Source organism: Ovis aries, chromosome 5 (assembly GCF_016772045.2).
Source record: "Ovis aries strain OAR_USU_Benz2616 breed Rambouillet chromosome 5, ARS-UI_Ramb_v3.0, whole genome shotgun sequence".
Lineage (NCBI taxonomy): Eukaryota > Metazoa > Chordata > Mammalia > Artiodactyla > Bovidae > Ovis > Ovis aries.
In genome coordinates, this window is record NC_056058.1 from 16,824,676 (window position 1) to 16,844,937 (window position 20,262).

At 55.8% G+C, this 20,262-nt stretch overlaps 1 protein-coding gene across 7 annotated transcripts in view; it reads left to right on the forward strand.

Annotated features, from left to right (window-relative positions):
* Positions 1 to 20,262, forward strand: part of PTPRS (protein tyrosine phosphatase receptor type S) — a 110,422-nt gene that overhangs the window by 72,058 nt on the left and 18,102 nt on the right. For 3 of the 7 annotated variants that reach the window (XM_060416308.1, XM_027969824.3, XM_027969827.3), the window contains exons 7-15: positions 4,216 to 4,485; positions 5,639 to 6,220; positions 7,232 to 7,365; positions 7,634 to 7,778; positions 13,136 to 13,441; positions 14,672 to 14,865; positions 15,007 to 15,033; positions 17,705 to 17,822; positions 19,550 to 20,158. In XM_060416308.1, coding sequence (XP_060272291.1) covers positions 4,216 to 4,485; positions 5,639 to 6,220; positions 7,232 to 7,365; positions 7,634 to 7,778; positions 13,136 to 13,441; positions 14,672 to 14,865; positions 15,007 to 15,033; positions 17,705 to 17,822; positions 19,550 to 20,158 — 2,385 coding nt within the window. The remainder of the gene's footprint in view (positions 1 to 4,215; positions 4,486 to 5,638; positions 6,221 to 7,231; positions 7,366 to 7,633; positions 7,779 to 13,135; positions 13,442 to 14,671; positions 14,866 to 15,006; positions 15,034 to 17,704; positions 17,823 to 19,549; positions 20,159 to 20,262) is intronic. The other 4 variants (XM_027969826.3, XM_027969828.3, XM_027969829.3 and 1 more) reach the window with 2 other exon arrangements.

A 20,262-nucleotide genomic window follows, 5' to 3' on the forward strand; every position in this document is an offset into this window, starting at 1 on the left:
CCACCCTCCTGATCCCCGCACCCACACGGGTCCCCCCCACTGGGACCCCCCCGGCTACTCGGTGACGAGAAGAGCTGGAAACAAGAACCAGCTGGAGCGTGCTGAGGACCAAGGCTGGTGTGGTCCCCTTATAACCTGCCTGGACCCTCCACTCAGGTCGGTAATTGGGGGCGGGGGTCCCGCGGGGCCATTCCGTCCCGTGGGTTCCGCGCCCACCTTACTCTCTAACCTGCACCTCAAGCTTGCAGCCAGGGGTGGAGAAATGATGTGGGTGGGAATCAGCACCAAACTGGGCAGAACACAGCGTCAGCCACCCGCCCTTGCCAACTGGGAGGGCACCCAGAGGCCTTGTGAGGACCCCCCCGCAGCGGGTGTTTAAGCCACCTAGTGCTCATGGGCACAGTCCTCCCCTAAGTCATGGCAAACCAGCCCTCTTCTTGCAGCACACCCTTAGAAACCAATGGGGTAGGCGAGAAAGCAAGTGGGCAAAGTGTCTTAGGTGTCAGCCTTTACAGCATATTGGCAGATCCATTTAATTGATGGCTGCCGGCCATGCTGGGGATTTGTGAGCACCAAAATTACATTTGTTGATAAATGCCCTCCCACACTTAACTGACTTATAATTAACAACCCTGTATGGCAAGTCTTTTACATGTTCAAGATGTTTGCCTTGTGTCTACTTCTGAAAAGTGTTAGAGGCACCTTCCAAATTATGACACTCCTAAAGGAAGGTATTTTAAGATAAGATCAGATGTGAGCAGGGTCTTTGGGGTGTGATGTTGAGTTTTACACAAGGATAAATCTGGCTTCTATTTAATCTTTAAATCGTAAAGCTAGCTTTTACTCCTTTTAATGTTCCAGTAATCCCTTTCGGTGTAAACCTTTTACTGATGGCTTCTGGACATTTATTATGGTGGCTGCTGGATATTATTCAACTGGTGATTAGTTAGTTGAGAGATGTATATAGGTGAGGTACTTTTGCCCTCTTTGGTATCCCCAGAGGGTAAGGACACAAATGTGAAAGAACCAAGAAGGGACACGTGGCTGTATAATTCTTGCTAATTACCATGGTAAGAGAAGGCTCACTTTATCTGGGAGGTAGGGATCAGGCATACCGGGCTTTGAGCTCTGGCCCTACCACTTCCTTTCTTTGTGTTTTCCAGCTAGCCCTAGTTCCTCTCTGGGCCTCCACTGCCTCATCCACAAAATGGGTACAAGGTCATTGGCCTCTCAGTTGGGAGGGATTCAATAGATATTCTTCCTATTGCTTTCTTTTAAAAAACAAAAAACAACTCTGATTCATCCTGAAACCTCCTTAATGTTAAATATCTCATTGATCTTTCCAGCACTCTGGAAGACCAGAGGGAACTTCACTGGCCCCATGCCCAGGCTGAGCACCTACTTACTATGTGCTGGGCACTGCCCCAGTCAGCTTAATGACCTCAGCATATCACTGATGGCCTCCTTTTCACAGAGGAGGAAACTGAGGCTCCCAGAGAATGAGGGGCCCTTCCCAAGGCCACAGGGCTATGCAGCCTCATCAGCCGCCCACCCCAGCCTGGGCAGGTTTTCCTGAGGTCTTGAGGGGAGCACCTTGAACTGTGTGATTAGACTGATGTGGTCTCTGTTCAGCTCTAAAACAAGCAGCAGGGAGTGTCACTGAGAAGTGGGGCTCCCTGTGGCTGGGTTGTTTTGCTCCGAAGGTTCTTTTGCCTATGAGGCTCTCACCTCTGAGGCCACCTCAGGCCTCTACCAGGGCCCTTGGGTGCTGGGTGGGGAGGCCAGATGCTGTGTTCTGCCAGGGTTGGGGGGTACCTCCCTGGGGAAGCCACAGCCCTCCTCCTTTCAGACCCCGATTTTCAGCCCCACACCCATTCCATGTTTTCTTTTTCTTCTTGCTTTTCGAGTATTTTGTTTTAGAGGGTGTTTTTGTTTGGTGTTTTGAATTATCCCCCCCACCCCACTTTGGTTTTTCATTTGTTTCTCCTGGTTTTGTTTTGGACGTCAGTGCCGTTTTCTGTCCTCGATTAATTAGCTCCCCCACGCTCATCCCCCATCGTGTTCTGTTTCCATGACAACGCAGCGTTTGGGCATCCCACTCGTGCCTCGCTGTGGATGCCGGCGGCTGGCCTGGACCGCGTCCGCTGGCTGGCCGGACCCCCCATTCTCCCAACTTCCCCCGCCCTCCTCCCAGCCCTGCCAGAAAGCTGCCCCCCATCTCAGCGCCCTACCCCGCCGCCCCTCATTCCCCAGTCTGTCTGCATGGCCCCTCTGTCTCCCCTCCCTGCCCCTCCCCCCATTCCTCTCCTCTGCTGACACCTTCCAGCTCCTCCATCCTGTCTCCAACGTGACTCTGGACTTTTCGTGGGGCTTCTTTTTCTGAAGGGCTGCCAGCTTTCTTGGTCCTCCCTCCCGCCCCCACAGAGCTCCCCTTCTTCTTCACCTCCTGCTGGAATTCAGGGAACAAGGCTTGAGATTTTTCAGCTCGGAACCCATGCCAAGAGAGAGGAAACGGGGCTGCCTCCCTTTGCCCCTGGAGCCCCCTTCTCTGTAGGACAGGCCAGACCCCTCCACCACGAGCACCCCAGTTTCATGTGAAAGTTACTTTGTGGTCCTGTTTAGCCTTGCTGAGCCTCCAGGCGGTCATCCCTACAGTTTGAGACAAGATTCGTTGACCTGCCCGAAGCTGGGGGCATGTCCATGTGGTTTCCTGAAGCCAGGGACAACCTTGATCCAGCTAGAAGGGTTTACCAGTTGACCCAAGTCCTTTCCCCCCCAGGGCAACATTTCCCATGGGGCAGCTGTGCCCTTTGGTAGTTTAGGTGCCCATTCGTGCCCACCTCTTTCTCCCCCACACACATCCAACCCAGAAACCCACCCAGCTTCCGAAAATGGAGCCCCCCGAAATGCATCCTGCCGCCTTCATGGTCTGCGAGATTGGGACAGAAGGCCGCATTTGCTTTCCCGCTAAGAAATGCACAGGACATGTCCCTGTTTCTCAGTGTTCAAGCTCATTCCCTCGTTTATGATTCTGATTATTATTAATATCCTACTTATTATTATGCCAGGGCTGTGATGTGACAATGTGACGTGTCACATTGGGTCACATCCGCTAGAATTAATATGCAGCATTGAAGTGGGCCCCTTCCCCCTCCTTTCTCTCTCTGTCCCTCCCTGTCTCCTGTCTGTTCTCTTTTCTCTCTCTCTCTCTCTCTCTCCTCTCTGATTACCCCCATGACTGTGCACTAAAGGCCCCTGAGATCCAGGCCTCTTCGCATTAACTTTCTCTCTCTTTCACTTTCTGCCTCTTCCTTCCTCTCTCTTTCTCTCTCTCTCTCTGTCTCTTTCTCTTTAAACCTCTCAACCAACCAACCTATTTTGCATGCTGTTTGTGATTCTGAGAGCTGCATCTATCAATGGAAACTTGTCAGATTCGACAGAAGCTTTTAGAAGGGTTTCTATACCCCAAAACCACAAAAATTTCATTAGAGTTTCTCATCTTTTCCTGGAGGGCCCCCCTGGGGAAGTGGGCGGGGACCCCGGGTCACCAGAGCGAGTGGGGATGGGAGGGCCCGACATCCTGGCCCCCTCTGCCTGCTGCCCCAACTCTTCCCATGACCTCCTGTGCCCTCGCCCCTCCCATCCGACCTTCCCAGAGCATCCCCCCTCCCCTGGCCCCCACAGCCCCAGTCTTCTGAAGTTCCTCTGAGCCAGCAGAGGGGCTGCTCCCTGAAGCCACGTCTGTCAGCAAAGATGAGAAACCACTGATAAATTTTTGTGTTCTAACTGTGCTGTGGACCAGCCATTTTGGTCTCTGAAACCCTGTTGCTATGGAATAATGCTTCATGTCTCTTTTATTATATATCGGATACCTCTCTCTATATATTGTTTGTGAAATTACCTTCCTTTGAAGTTTTGGTTTCTTTGTGTTGAAATTTTTTTTTAATTTGTTTCTTTTTTTTGTTGTTGTTATTTTCTTTCATTTGGACGAAAAAAAATTTTTGACTGGGGGGAAGGAAACAGCCCTGTTTATATTTAAATTGTTTTCCACTTTTTTTTTCCTTTTTTCTTTCTTTCCTTCTTCCTTTCTTTCTTTCCTCCTGCTTTTCTTTCTTTTCTCTTCTGCATTCCGTCTCCCCATCCCCCCCAACCCTGCGCATCTCCCTCCCACCACCACCCCCTTCCCTGCATCTCCCACCCACCCCACTCCCCCAGTCCGCCGCGTGGCACCACGGTTCTCCATCTTGCCCATGAGCCACGAGATCATGCCAGGTGGCAACGTGAACATCACCTGCGTGGCCGTGGGCTCACCCATGCCATACGTCAAGTGGATGCAGGGGGCCGAGGACCTGACGCCCGAGGATGACATGCCCGTGGGTCGGAACGTGCTGGAACTCACAGACGTGAAGGACTCTGCCAACTACACGTGCGTGGCCATGTCCAGCCTGGGCGTCATCGAGGCTGTGGCCCAGATCACAGTGAAATGTAAGCAGGGGTCGTGGGGGAGGCAAGTCATCCCTGCACCTCAGGTGTAGGTGGGGCATAATGGTGGAAAAGCTTCTGAGTCACTTTTCTGGCCTCAGTCACTCCTGGCTGTGAACAGGACAGTCAACATACTAATGACAAATTATTGTGGGCTGGGCCCCATGGAATGAGACCCAATCTTGTTCTACTGAGCTCACAGTCCAAAGTGGATGATACCATGTAGCCTGGCAGTTATATGATGCATGCTGATTAGGGCAGTGACAGGGGCCATGGAGCACCGCTCAGACCCCCAGAATAAAGGTGCCAATTCCCAGGAAAGCTAAGTCAGAGGAAGACTGAAAGTTGAACAGGAATGAGCCAAAACAGATGGAGAACATATCTAAGAAAAGGAAATAGCCTGTGCAAAACTCAGAGAGATGGAGCACTGGGGAGTAGGGAGGGATTACTGACTCTCTTGATGTCTCAAGTTTGTGGTGAAACTCAGAGCAGGATGCCCCCAGATATTTTTTCTAGCTTTGGAACAGGGGCCAGCAGACTACAGTCCATGGACTGAATCTGGCCCTCCACTTGTTTTTATAAATAAAGTTTTATTGACACCTGCCCATTTGCTCACAGCTGGCTGGTGGCAGCTTTTGGGCTACCGTGACAGAGCTTAGTAACTCTTAGCACGGAAGCAGCCACCAGCAATACATAAGCCGTATACCTTGCCAATACTTGCTATAGATGGTAGGCTGCTGCTGCTGCTGCTAAGTCACTTCAGTCATGTCCAACTCTGTGCGACCCCACAGACGGCAGCCCACCAGGCTCCCCTGTCCCTGGGATTCTCCAGGCAAGAACACTGGAGTGGGGTGCCATTTCCTTCTCCAATGCATGAAAGTGAAAAGTGAAAGTGAAGTCGCTCAGTCGTGTCTGACTCTGTGCCAACCCATGGACTGCAGCCTACCAGGCTCCTCTGTCCATGGGATTTTCCAGGCAAGAGTACTGGAGTAGGGTGCCACTGCCTTCTCCAGATGGTAGGCTAGGGGTCGTTAAGACAGGTGTTACCACCAAAGAAATTATGGCTCTGAGAGGGCAGTCAAGTGACTAAAAGTTACACAGCCTTGAGGGTTCACAGCCAGTATGCCTGACATGTGACCTTGCCTCCCACCCACAGCTCTCCCCAAAGCCCCTGGGACTCCCGTGGTGACAGAGAACACAGCCACCAGCATCACCATCACGTGGGACTCAGGCAACCCAGACCCCGTGTCCTACTATGTCATCGAATATAAATCCAAGAGTCAGGATGGGCCGTACCAGATCAAAGAGGACATCACCACCACGCGTTACAGCATTGGTGGTCTGAGCCCCAACTCGGAGTATGAGATCTGGGTGTCGGCCGTCAACTCTATCGGCCAGGGTCCGCCCAGCGAGTCGGTGGTCACCCGCACCGGCGAGCAGGCCCCCGCCAGCGCGCCGAGGAACGTGCAGGCGCGCATGCTCAGTGCCACCACCATGATCATCCAGTGGGAGGAGCCGGTGGAACCCAATGGCCTGATCCGGGGCTATCGGATCTATTACACCATGGAGCCCGAGCACCCCGTGGGCAACTGGCAGAAGCACAACGTGGACGACAGCCTGCTGACCACCGTGGGCAGCCTTCTGGAGGACGAAACATACACGGTGCGCGTGCTGGCCTTCACCTCCGTGGGCGACGGGCCCCTCTCGGACCCCATCCAGGTCAAGACTCAGCAGGGAGGTGAGTTGCGTACGTGATGCACGACTTCTGGGGGATGGGAGGACAGAAGGATTTGGGACCCACGCCCCACGAGGCAGTAGGAGGCGGCCATGCAGTGATGTGCCTCTGAGCACACAGAGGAGGCCGTCTTACCTGGAAGCCACCACGTAGTTTATTTGGCCTTTTTCAAGTATTTTCACACTAGCGTCGCAATGCAGGAGGGTGTCCTAGAAAACCCAGATTTCTGGCCACCCTTGGAAAAGCCCATCTGGCAAGCCCACACACAGGGCTACAGTTGGTAGCGATGCGTTTGAGAAACGGGGCGTGGCCTCCGCTGGCCTCCATCTCCTTTGTTATGCCCCTCCCTCATCCATCTGTGAGTTTGAGAACCTCCGTTTAGTACTCTCGCTAGAGTGATCCCTACCCACTGGATCACTGAAATAACAGAAAGTATGTTAACCCAAAGTGCTGAAGGCAGGTCTCTCACAGCGCGGGCGAAGGACTGGGGGTAGGGGTGTACAGCACGTAGGTGCGTGGGCCCCAGCTCTCTATGGGTTTCTGGGCTTGGGAACCTCGAGTCCAGGGAGAGTCAGGCCACTGATCAAGCAAAGGGACAGGAGGTTTGGAATTCTGCTGCCGTAGAGCAGACACAGGGTGGATCCATATTTTCAGTTATCGGCCCCACCAATTTTCTGTTGAATTGAGGGGAAGAGGGTGGATGCTGGGGAGCGTTGAAAACGGGATTTTTAAAATGTTTTCCCATTGGCAGCAGAGAGGATGGGGGAGTTGGGGCGGGCAGCTGACAACAACAGGCCACAGGGAGCTATCCCGGGAAAAGAAGAGAAATGAGAACAGTGGAGAACATTCTGGGAGCATCCAGAACCTCATAACCCTTCTTGTTAGGGCAGTGATAAGCTTTAAGGAGCTCTTTTGGGGGAGAATGGGAACCTCGAAGGTTAGGGACCCTATGCTGGTGGACCCCCTCCCCAGCCTCTCCTTGATGATACCAGCCCTCTCGCCTCTCGCTCGCAGTGCCCGGCCAGCCCATGAACTTCCGGGCCGAGGCCAAGTCAGAGACGAGCATCGGGCTTTCCTGGAGCCCCCCGCGGCAGGAGAGCATCATCAAATACGAGCTCCTCTACCGGGAAGGCGACCACGGCAGAGAGGTGCGTGGGTGGCGTGGGGGAGGGGATGGCACTCGCCCCCTCTCCCCTCCCCAGGCACCCGCTCTGGGCAGCTCTCCTGTCTTGGGACTAGGTGCCTGAATATCTCTCTTCCTCCTTCTCTTTGCCCCGTCCCTTACTAAATTTTCCACCTCTCTCTTCTCCATCTCCATCACTCTGTGGGTCTGTGTCTATCTCTCTCCCTGATGTCTGTCTGTCTGTCTGTCTGTCTCTCTCCCCATCCGGGTCTCTCTCCTCGCCCCTCCCCCAGGTCGCGAGGACCTTCGACCCGGCCACGGCCTTCGTGGTGGATGACCTGAAACCCAACACGGAGTACGCCTTTCGCCTGGCGGCGCGCTCCCCGCAGGGCCTGGGCGCCTTCACCTCGGTGGTGCGGCAGCGCACGCTGCAGTCCAGTAGGTGTCTCTCGGACCCCGCCCTGACCTGCGGGGGGGACCTGGCCGGCGCCTGTGCACTGACCCGGGCGGGGCCTGCACAAGGGTGGGAGGCACCTTGGCCCATCCCACCTCTCTCCTCCACCTCGGGCGCACGAGAATCCTCGCTGAGCCCCAGTTCCCCCGCCGCTGCAGTGAGGGGCTCGCCCGTGGACCCCGCAGGCCCCAGTTTCTCCATCTCCCCTGGAGACAGCCATGGCTGGTTTGACTGATGGCACCTTCTCTCTCCCCTGCCTCTCCGGGGTTTGGGGCTTGTGGAATAGTGCCACACTGCGCCCATTTCCCAGGCATTTGGAGGGGTCCATGAGACAGTCGCAGCGTGCACCCCATCCTTCCCAGAGAGCAGAGGACGCAGAGAAGACCCCACCTCCCCAAATGGCCCTTCTTGGCCCCCAAACAGGGGTCCCCATTGGCGGGGGCCGGGGTGGGGGGAGTCAGAGCTGATGCCTGGTCCTGGGGGGAGTGCACGGCTATCCAAAACATAGGGTTCTCGAATTCCTGGAGTTCTTCGCTGTGCCCGCCCGGCCTCCCTGTCACAAAAAGTCACCTTTTGGACAGAACACTGCAGCTGGCTCTGGGCCACACCGTGGCCCCTGCCACACTCCGCACCCGCTCCCCACCTGCTGAGCTCAGGGCCGAGGCCGGCCCCTCCTCCCGCCGCCTCCCCGCCTCCCCCTCCTCCCTCTGCTCCCTCCTCTCTGCTCAGTCTGGCCCAGGTGGCCCCCGCCGTGGCCCCGTCCTTCTCCTCCCCCTGTTCAGTCAGTCACGGGCGTAGCTACCCCAAGCCTATGTTCCGGAAGCCGCCTTGGTGTTCAAACCTTCAGGCACCCCCTAGGCGTGTGCGCACAGGGGGTCACGGGTCAGTCGAGAGAGACAGCAACTCTGGCCAGAGTCTGGGCCGCTGGAATCAGGGGCCTCCTCGGAGACAGCACCCCGCCCCTCCTCCGCCCCCTACCCTCCTCCCCGCCCCGCTGGGGCCCAGCCAAGCACTCCGCAACTCACAGGCATGTTTGTGCCTGAGGCGATCAGTGAGGGTGTCCTGTGGCTTGGGCAGCCACGTGAGAGACCGGCACAGGTGCCGCGAAGGTGAGTACACGCTGGTGTCCAGCGAGTTCACAAAAACGGCCCACCCTGCGTGCACCCGCTAGCCTGTGCCCAGTGTGCTGGGCTGTGCAGACAGTCCAGAGCCCAAATTCAGCCCCCTAAACTCTTCACCTCGCTGCCACTGCTGAGAGGCACGCCTGTCAAGGAACCGGGAACCCGGAACCATGCCCCTCCCCAATGTGCGCGTCCACGCCCCCCGCCCCCTCCTGAGAAGTCACGCAGGTTGGGCCGGATTGTGAAGGAGGCGGCCGCCAAGGTCGTCAAGAAAGCGGTTTGGCCCATCCACGCAAACCTCCGGGGCGGCCCAGGGCAGGGATGGGGGAGAAGGGACTCCCCACTTTGCACCCCAAGACAGTTGGGGGGCGAGAGAACTGTCAGCCAAGACGCAGGGCCAGGCGTATGCCCCCCCCCCTCCCCTCCGCGGGGAGTGCGGGCTTCTTAGGCCGAACTCAAGGGTAGGTGGAGGCCAGACCACTCAGCCGTGGGTCTCCCCAGACACCGTCCCACCTTTCCGCCTCGTCGGCACCAGCCTGGAACTGCAGCGTGCCCACACTGGGGCCGGAGCAGGGCTGCACGCCCCACTTGCGGCTGGAGACCCACCCAGAGCTCGGTCTGGCCTTGTAGGTCAGCACTCCGCCATTCCCTCCCTCGTAAGAAAGTCTTTTAAGTTAGCAGTTGAAGAGTGGAAGGTAGGTAACCAGACTGGGAGTTTTCTGGAAGGCGTCTTTCTTTCTTTTGTTATGGTTTTTCTCATCATCACCACCATCACGGTTGTTTCTTCTTTTGTTACGGTTTTGGTTTTGTTTTTCCTCCCTCTTTCTCAGCGAATCCATTCCTTCCAGCACATTCCTCGGTTGTTTTTTCTCCTCCTGCCTGAGTCCCCACTCCCCTGGGCACTTTTGGTTGGGGTGGCTGGTCAAGAAATGGGGGAAGGGGCCCCCAAGGATCTAGCTCTGGAAGAAGGCTCCAGTGTTTCTCTCTAAGTGAGTCCAGAGAGTCATTCTGGCTGCAATAAGTCATATGAGTGGCCTCTGGGCTCTCAAGTGGCCTGGTTGATGGCTTTGAGGACAGAGGCCTCTGATTCGTCTCTGTGTCCCAGATCTCGGCAGGGGGTGTGCAGAGTAAGTGGACTATAAACACACATGATGAATAGTTGGGGCTGCTGAAGGTTCTATGTACCTTGACCTCAAGCAAGGCCAGTGACCTCTCTGAGCTGCCCAGGAGGGGAGGTAGACTCTAGAGTCATGGGCATTTGAGAATGTGTGACTCCAGGCATCCTTAAAGGGCCTGAGCTGATAAACACACTGGCTGAGTTCTGAATTCCCAGCTGCAACCAGAACTGCCTGTGGACAGCTGCTGAGCCTGTTTTCAAGTCCTGGCTCTTACCATGTGCCCTAAGGGCAGGCCACTTGCCTTTTCTGGGCCTCAGTTTCCTCACCTGTAAAATAGGGCCTAGCACCCAATGGGTACACAATCAACAATAATACCAGGCAACCCGGTGGGCTATGAAACCCATTTCCCAGGAACGTAGGGTGGGAGAGGAGGGGGGCTACTTCTGGCCGCCTAAGGGGTTGTGAGAATTAAATAAGGCACAATCAGTGGGCCACATTTTGAGTCTGTAAAAGGCCTAGGCTGCTGGGCATGCAGAAGATGCTTAGAATGTGAGGTTTATTATTAGTAATGGTCTTAACACAGGGCCTGGCCCCTAGTGGGGTCTCAGCACATGGAGACTGTTACTGATATTCCATAAAGCCCTGAACACACACAGTTGGTGCTTAATGCATGAGAAGTATCACTGTTATTTATCAAAGCCCTTAACAAGCTGCCTAGCACACAGTAGGTGCTCCATAAATGCAGCAGCTATTTTCAGTCTAAATATGGATTGACGAGGTGCTGGGCCCAGAGTTGGCACTCCATGAATGGAGACTATTAATGGTTTGTTACAGGCTCAACCTGGTCCCAGATGCACAGTAGGTCCTCAAACATGGGGGCTAGGATGATCACTCTGCAAAACCCTTGGCCCAATCTCTGGCATCCAGTAAGTGCCTGACACATAGTAGGTGCCTAAGAGATGAGAACTATGAAGGTTCTACAGGGCCCTTCATACAGTACCTAGCACATAATAGGTACTAATACATGGGAACTGTTTTTCTTTTTCCGTAAAGGCCTTAGCATAGGGCCTGGCATGCAGTAGGCACTGCCTAAATGGCAACAGCTACATTTATCATCAGAGGGCTGTTAAAAGACCAGCCTACAAAAAAAAAAAAAAAAAAAGACCAGCCTATAGTAGGTACTCAATAAATGAGACAGACTGTTGATCAGTAATGGGCTTAGGGTAGCATCAGGTGCACAGTAGGGGCTCAGAACAGAAGAACCATGAGTTATTAAAAATTTGGCACACAGTAGGTGCTAAATATGGCACACAGTAAATGCTAAATATGAGCTGTGTTACCTGTAAAGCTCTGGCCCTGGGGCCATCACAGTAGGCACCTAATACACAGGGGCTTTTATTATTACTTTGCATATCCCCTGGCATGCTAACTGGCACACAGTAGGTACTCAAGATTCAGGCATTGTTTTCTTTGCAAGTGAGGCCAAGGAGTAACCATTGGGGTGCCCTCCAGGGTCGTTGGCAATACAGGTTTTCAGTAAATGGATCCTCCTGTTGTTAACCTATGAAGCTTTTAGAGACCCTCCTAGCACATAGTAGGTGCCCAGTAAGTGGGGCTTTTAGTGCTGTTCCCTGGGCACATAGTAGGTGTTCAGTGAACTATTGTTAACTGTTATTCCATCATTGGTGCTGTGCCCAGCATATAAGTAAGTGGAGCTTTTGCTCTTCCTCAGGCATGGTACCTGGCACACAGCAGGTGTGCGATAAACATTTTACTTTTATTCTGTAAAGCCTGATGCCAGGGTGATGAGTGACTGCCGGTTAACCGGGCACTCTGAGCGCTCCCCACTGGCGAGGAGGGAATGGCATTGTGCTTGGCACACAGTAGGAGTTCAATAAGTACGTTTTAACTGTTGTTCGGTGAAACCCTTGGCACTGTGCCTGGAATGTAATGTGAGCATGCTAAGTCTCAGTCGGGTTCGACTCTTTGCGACCCCCTGGACTGTAGCCCACCAGGCTCCTCTGTCCGTGGGATTTTCCTGGCAAGAATCCTGGAGTGGGTTGCCATGCCCTCCCCCGGGGGATCTTCCCGACCCAGGGAGAGAACCTGCGTCTCTTATGTCTCCTGTATTGGCAGGCAGGTTCTCTACTAATAGCGCCACCTGGGAAGCCCTGACATAGTAGTGACTGAATTAACAGGGCTATAAAGCTTTGGCACCTGGCATGGCAGCTGGCACATAGTGAGTGCCCAGTAAATGAAGCTTTTATTGGTATTCCTTTGTCACAGTGCTCAGCACACATTGGGTGTTCAGTAGAAACATACATTTACTGTTATTCTATCCCTGTGCTATGCCTGGCGCACAGTAGGTGTTCAGTAAATAAGTACACTTACTTTTAACCTTGCGAAGCCCTTGACATTGTGCCTAGCATGTAGCAGGGGCTCAGTAAATAGATGTTCTTACTGTTACTCTGCAAAGCCCTTGGCACTGTGCCTGGCACATAGTAAGTGCCCAATAAATGAAGCTTTTATTGTTTTTCTACTGACACATTCCTCAGCACACAGTAGGCCTTCAATAGATAAGTGCCTTTACTGTCATTCCATCCCTGGTGCTCTCCCTGGCACAGTAGGTGTTGAATAAATAAGTACAGAGTTGCTGTTATTTTGTGACTGGTAGATAGTTGGTGCCCAGTAAATGGGGCAAACTGCTGTGTCGGTTGTCACCGTGCCTGGCGCATAGTAGGTGCCCAGTAAATAGGACTTTCCGTGCTGTTCCCCTTGGCCTACTGCACGGCACACGTGTGTGCTCTGTGGGGACTGTGGTTCCCCTCTCCCTAAGACCTACTGTGTGCCAAGCACAGCCCCGTATGCTGAACGCAGCCTTCTTGGCCAGCCCTCCCCGCCCCCCGCCCCGCCCGCCCGCCCATCTCACCTTTGGTTGACACCCACTTCTTTTGGGTTCGACTTTTTTCTTTGGTTTGGTTCTGTTTTGTTTGTTATCATCTTCTTTTTTATTTTCTCTTTCCCATCTTTTGTTTCCCCACCCCCTCCCCGCCCATCCCGCCTCCCTTCCCCACCCCCCACGTTCTCCGCCCCCCTCAATAGAACCGTCAGCCCCCCCTCAAGATGTTAAGTGTGTCAGCACGCGCTCCACGGCCATTTTGGTAAGTTGGCGCCCGCCGCCGCCGGACACGCACAACGGGGCCCTGGTGAGCTATAGCGTCCGCTACCGACCGCTGGGCTCGGAGGACCCGCAACCCAAGGAGGTGAACGGCATCCCCCCGACCACCACCCAGATCCTGCTGGAGGCGTTGGACAAGTGGACGGAGTACCGCATCACGGCCGTCGCTCACACAGAGGTGGGACCAGGGCCTGAGAGCTCGCCCGTGGTCGTCCGCACCGACGAGGACGGTAAGCACCGACCCCGGCCCACGACCCCCAGGCCCCAGCCTGGCCCCCCGCTGCCGAGCCTTCCGTCCCTGGAGAACTGGGCTGGCTGGTGGTCAGAAGGTACAAAACAGGCAGGAGAGGGCTCCGTGAGAAGTCATCCCGGGCTCCTTGATCTTGGAATTCTCCGTACTGGGCCTTCTGGGCTGCATTTTCTTTGAGCCTTGGGCCTGGAACATTAAGCAGGCAGTGTCCTGTATTTTGGTCTGGCAGTGGAGTGTAAGAAACAGCAAGCAACGCTGGCGGGAAAATTAAGAGGTCCGTGGGACCCCAGACTCTTGAGATAACCCAGGATTTGGAGCTCCTTGGGTCTGAGCCATCCGACCTAGAAAGTAAGGAGATGGCATGCTGAGGATGGTTAACCACCAGCTCCCTGGGCTCGTGGACTGATTTGCAGTGCTGGCCAATTTCTGTGCTGTATATCCCCACTGCTGCCACACTAGAAAGTTGTAAGGTGCTAGTCACATAGTAGAAGCTGAGGTTCATGGGGGGAAATGAAGCAGGCAGCTCCCCCAGTAAGACTGCAGGAAACCCAGGCCAGTTGCTTTCTGGGCCATTGGCCTGGAAGGTTTGGTTGGCAGCTCCACATTTTGTCCTAAGCATGGGGAAGAGATGAAGCCCTTCTTCATGCCAGATATTGGGGTCAGGGGCAAGGTGAATGGCGAGGGCTCTGAGCTTGGGGACTGGCTGAGAGAGTGCCCCAGTGTGGAGTGGGCTGGCTGCACCCTGGAGTGTAGGGGAGCCTGCAGCTGAACTGCCTGGATTCCCATCCCGGCATCGTCTCTTAACAACCCTGTGATCCTGGAGTCAACTCTCTGTGCCTCAGTTTCCCCATCTGTAAAGTGAGCACAAGAGCCCCTATCTGGCAGGAGTGATCTGAGGGTGGAGTCAGTGTGGGTAAACTCTTTGGATGGGGCATGCAGGACCCGGCCATGTCTGGTGGCCTTGGGCACGTGGTCTAGGCTCTGAGAGCCGCAGTTGCCAATCTGTAAAGAGGGTGCACCATCAGGGCTCACTCCCTGGGCTGTGGGAGGTGTGCGAGAGGTACTCCCTCCTCGCCAGTGGGGAGCGCTCAGAGCGCCCGGTTAACCGGCAGTCACTCGTCACCCTGGCATCGGGCAGTGGCGCTGCCCGGGCGGGGCTGGGCACCCCAGTAACGGCCCCGCCCGCCCCCCCCTCCCCTCCTCCCGCCAGTGCCCAGCGCGCCGCCGCGGAAGGTGGAGGCGGAGGCGCTCAACGCCACGGCCATTCGCGTGCTGTGGCGCTCGCCCGCGCCCGGCCGCCAGCACGGCCAGATCCGCGGCTACCAGGTCCACTACGTGCGCATGGAGGGCGCAGAGGCCCGAGGGCCGCCGCGCATCAAGGACATCATGCTGGCCGACGCCCAGGTGGGCGGGGCTCTGGGCGGGGCCTGGGGGCAGGGCGGGGCGGGGTCCCTGCGCTCCTGCCCTCCCGCTGCTTCTCTCTTTCTCTCTCTGGCTACCTCGCTCACCTCCTCCTCTCTCTCCTGCCGCCTCCTCCCCGCTCAGTGGGAGATGGACGACACGGCTGAATATGTAAGTAGCGCCCCCCCAGCCACTGTCAGTGCTGTGAGCCCACACCTCCCTGCACGCCCCTTGTAAAAGGGTCTCCTCCCCTGGGCCCCCGTGCATGCCCAGTTTACCCCTTGGAGCTTGGAGTGTACAGCCTCGTTTTCGCATCAGATAAATGGATACCTGCTGGGGACCCCGGAGGTATCCATTAGCCTTCTTAGCTGCGTGGCCATTGGACTCCGCTGGCCCTTTGCCTCCCCACCCCCGTCCCCTAGGCTAGCTCCCCGCTGTGGTCTCCCACACATCTTCCCTCCAGCTGTTTCCACAGCATTGCCCACCCTCCTCCACCTTACAGCCTCCCTTAATGGACCCAGGCCTGGGAAGTTAGAACAGTCACTTTCCCACCTAGCCTGACTCTCATCACTTGGCTCAGCCTTCCCTCACCTTGAAATTTGTCTCAGGCCAAAGTGCCCCTCCCCTTCATTTTGGCTCTGGAGTGTGGGGGGAGTGGTCCTTGGGCCCCAGGTGGGACAAGAGGCCTGTGGAACAACTGTTTCTACCCCTTCCAGCTTTCTCTGGAGGCCCTGAACCAGAGTCAGGATGACTGTGTGGCTCTAGGCGAATCACTGCCTCTTGGGCTGTCTTTCTGCTCCTAAGATGGGGGCCACAGGCTCTTCTGAGATCCCCAAACCCAATGTTAGATTAACACAGCCTCACCCGTTCCAGTGGCTTTGCCTTGTACTCCCCACTCCCATCCCAGTTTTGGGGGGACATTCCCATGTGGCTCCAGGTTAGCTTCTCCAACCCACGAAGACCCTGGGAAGGATAATGTCTGAGGCTCAGGGGCAGGAGACCCCTGTTCGTGCATCCTGGCCCCCCTCCTTGTGCTCCTGGGGCCACCCCACCGCTCCCAGGCATGGCTGACGTGTTGGTGGGTGTGCATGGATGGAAACATGGGCACACGTGTGCCTGTGGGGGAGGTCAGGGTGCTCTGTCAGTCACTGAGGGAGCAGTGAGTAACTGAGCACTTCCTCTAGTGTAGATCTCTGCTAGGTGCCGTGGACACAGCGGTGGCCAGGACAGCCCTGAGCCCAAGGGGGGTCATGGTCCAGGGGAGAGGGATATTACTTGGAACACGCACAAATGCCTGTCTAGTTACAGCTCTGGTGAGGAAGGGGTGTAGACAGTGGTGTAAAGGCTTGAACGGTCAGCTGTCCAGGCAGGCGGGCAGGTGGGCACAGTCCTGACTGGTGTGGCATTTACCCTTCTCCATGGTGTAAACATTCCCACCACGTCAATTTCAAGCTACCAGTCAGGTTTGCGGTAGCTCATCATTGTATAGTATTTCTGTTAAACAGATATGAGAGATGGATGTGGGTGAACAACAGGGTCGTAATATGTAGCACAGGCAACTGTTCAGTATCCTGTGACCTTGTTACCTCTTGGAGCTTGTAGCCTCAGTTTTGCATCAGGTAAATAGGTACCTGCTGAGGACCCTGGAGGTATCCACTAGCCCTCTTACCTGAGTGGCTCCTGGACCATAGTAGAAAAGAAAATGAAGGGAAAAAAGTTTAAAAATATACTGCTGCAAACTTGTTACAATTTCAGATATAATTTTAAAAAAGAATAACCTTGAAGGCATAAGTATTAGTTAACACAGTAAAATAATTAAGGAGGAACGGGTTTGAGTATTTACTCCCTTTGTTTTTACTATTTATTTGATTGTACATTTATATAACTTCATTTTTCATAGTTTTTTAAATTTTATTGTTTCCGGCTGTGCCGGGTCTCCGTTGCCGTGCAGGCTTTTCTCCTGCTGCAGTGAGCCTGGGCTGCTTGTTACAGTGGCTTCTCTCGGTGCAGAGCGCAGCCTCTAGGGCGCTCAGGCCTCAGGAGTTGCGGCACGTGGGCTCAGTGGTTGTGGCTCCAGGCTCTAGAGCACAGGCTTAGTAGCTGTGGTGCATGGTTGCTCCACCACATGTAGGATCTTCCCTGACCAGGGACTGAACCCGTGTCTCCTGCATTGGCAGGCAGATTCTTTACCACTGAGCCAACAGGGAAGCCTCTATAATTCATTTTCCATCATCACTGTGTTTTAAGAACTGGCTTGCAGATTTTCTGAAAGCCTGACTCTTGGCTTTTGAGAGCTGTTGTAAGGAATCTCCAGCACTCCAAGGGACATAGTGGAGGCAGGGGGGACAGCCAGTGCAAAGGCCCCAGGGCGGGGCTGTGTCCGGTGTGTAGGAGGAATAGCCAGGAGGCCCATGTGGCTAGAGCAGAGTGAGCGAGGGAGGGGACAGGGCAGCTCAGTCAGGGCCTTGTGGGCAGCAGGCGGTGGGAGGGACTTGGGCTTTTGCCCGTAGGGAACTGGGAGTCCTGGAGGGCTGTGGTCAGGTGCTCACACACGCCCTCTGGAGGCCACTGCAGGGAGGACAGACTGGGTGGGAAAGCGTGGTAGCTGGGGACCAAAGCAGGGGGCTGGGCATTGCCCTGGTCCAGGTGGGCCATGACTGGTGTCATGAGGCCACGTGTGCCCATCTCAGCATGAACATGCTACGTGTTGAGATCTGTGGCATGAGCTCGGGTGCACGTCTCTGCCCGCGGACTGGGCCCCGCGTCCGCCTGGCTTGTCCCTGGCACGGGGAGGAGGGTGGGCAGCCCAGGCTGCATCACTGATCGCCACCCCTGCCCGCAGGAGATGGTCATCACAAACCTGCAGCCTGAGACTGCCTATTCCATCACGGTAGCCGCCTACACCATGAAAGGCGATGGCGCTCGCAGTAAACCCAAGGTGGTAGTGACCAAGGGAGCAGGTACGAGACTGTCACTGACCCTTTGCCCTCAGAGCGTCCTTGCAGAGTTCTTGAGCCCATGGTGCGTGGCGGGGCGGGAGGGTGCACCAGGAGGGAGGAGCAGAGCAAAGTGTGGGGGTTGTTCAAGAGGACACCCAGACTCAGCGTGGTCCAGCCCCATTCAGCTCCAGCTAGATGGAAACCTTCAACACCCTACTCTTTTTGTTTTTCTTTAACATATTGATTTGGTTGCGCTGAGTCTTCGTTGTGGCGTGTGAACTCTTACATGCTGCGTGTGGGATGTAGTTCCCCCACCAGGGATCAAACCCGGGCCCCCTGCGTTGGGAGCACAGAATCTTAGCCCCTGGATCACCAGGGACATCTCTTAAACAGGCAGTTCCTAACTTCTCACCCTCTGCCTCCTGTTCCCCCTGTGCTGATAACCCTTCTCCCAGCTGGCTGTCTCCTCCACATCCTGTAGGTCTTTGATTAGTCTCCCTCCTTGAGAAGCCTTCTCCAGCCACCCGCCTCACCCCCCTTCCAGCCAACAATCGTGACCAGCTCTGCTCTCTGCCCCACCTGCCTCCCCCATCCCAGCTCCGATCCCCACAAGCAGGTTGTCATTTCAGGGTCGTGTCTCCATCTCCCCCATGGTACCATGAAGCCTCCTCTCCTGGCAGCCCTGCCTTAGTTTCCCCTCTGGCTCCTCCTGTCAGTCCTGAGAGGCTGGTTTTTCACCAGCCAGGATTAGCTGAGTGAGGAGAGAGGCAGCTGTGAAAACCTAAGGGGAGGGCATTGCAAGCAGAGAGCATAACCCAAGCAAAGGCTCAGAGAGGGGAACAAGCTTGGTGTGTTCCAAAACAGAGAAGGACCCCCATGGCCTCCATCTTTCTTCTCACCACAGATCCTGATATTCAAGGCCGCCCAGCTGGACACGGCATGCCTTCACACTGTTGCTGGCCCATGCCCCCTACTGTGCTCTTCACCTGCCTAGTATCTTTGTCATCCAGCATCCAGCTCCCATGTTACCACCTCCAGGAAGCTTCCCATGTCTCTCTTGCCTCTCTCAGGGATGTTGTGTTAGAGTCATGCTTGCTAAGCAGAACCTGCCGCATACACTGTGACTGTTCATACCACCTTCCATTAAAGGCCCTGATAAGTCCTCCAGCAGAGAAGCCTGGTTTCACGTGTAGCACTTCAGCACTGCAGGACTTCTCAGGACTTTGATGCATTGATTACTACCCAAACTGTGAGAACCATGGGGGGCAGAGACAGGGTTTTAGACACTCCTCCATTCCATTGATGCTAATGAGGCGCTGGCAGGAGGCAGGAGACAAGTGACTTGTTCACTCGAGATGCAGAGATGAGGGCCTGCTGTGGCCTCTGTGGGTGCTTTCCTGTCTCGGGTCCTCTGCGTCCCCTGCTTCCCCTGTCCCTCAGTGGCTGTTCCCTCTGCCTGAAGCACTGTTCCCCCCCGGACCTCTTTGTGGCTCCCTCTTTCACCTCCCTCGAGTCTTTGCTTTTGAGCATGGCCTTCCCAAGATGGCTTTTAAAAACTGCAGTTCCTTGGGACTTCTCTGGTGGTTTGGTGGTTAGGACTCTGTGCTTTCACTGCTGAGGGCCCAAGTGCGATACCTGGTTGGGGAACTGAGATCCCACAAGTGGCCAAAAAATTGCAACCTCACGCTGTGCTCTGGAGCTGGGGGTTGATCACGTGGCCTTGATGCCTGCCCTGTATCCCCCCACAGTGCTGGGCCGCCCCACCCTGTCGGTGCAGCAGACCCCTGAGGGCAGCCTGCTGGCACGCTGGGAGCCCCCGGCCGGCGCCACCGAGGACGAGGTGCTGGGCTATCGCTTGCAGTTCGGCCGCGAAGACTCATCCCCCCTGGCCACGCTGGAGTTCCCGCCCACCGAGGACCACTACACCGCATCGGGCGTGCACAAGGGGGCCACGTATGTGTTCCGGTTGGCGGCCCGGAGCCGAGGTGGCCTGGGCGAGGAGGTGGCCGAGGTCTTGAGCATCCCTGAGGACACACCCCGTGGCCACCCGCAGATCCTGGAGGCAGCCGGCAACGCCACGGCGGGCACCGTCCTGCTCCGCTGGCTGCCGCCCGTGCCCGCCGAGCGCAACGGGGCCATTGTCAAGTACACAGTGGCCGTGCGGGAGGCTGGCACCCTGGGCCCCGCCCGAGAGACCGAGCTGCCGGCGGCGGCCGAGCCGGGCGCCGAGAACGTGCTCACGCTGCAGGGCCTCAAGCCCGACACGGCCTATGACCTCCAAGTGCGGGCCCACACGCGCCGGGGCCCCGGCCCCTACAGCCCCCCTGTCCGCTACCGGACGTTCCTGCGGGACCAAGGTAGGCGCGCGGTGACCCCCGCACCAGAGCCGGACCGGGCCTCGTGCCCACCCCTACCCCAGCCCCCTCCCTCTCCCCTGCCCAGGTAAGTGGTCACTTTTCTG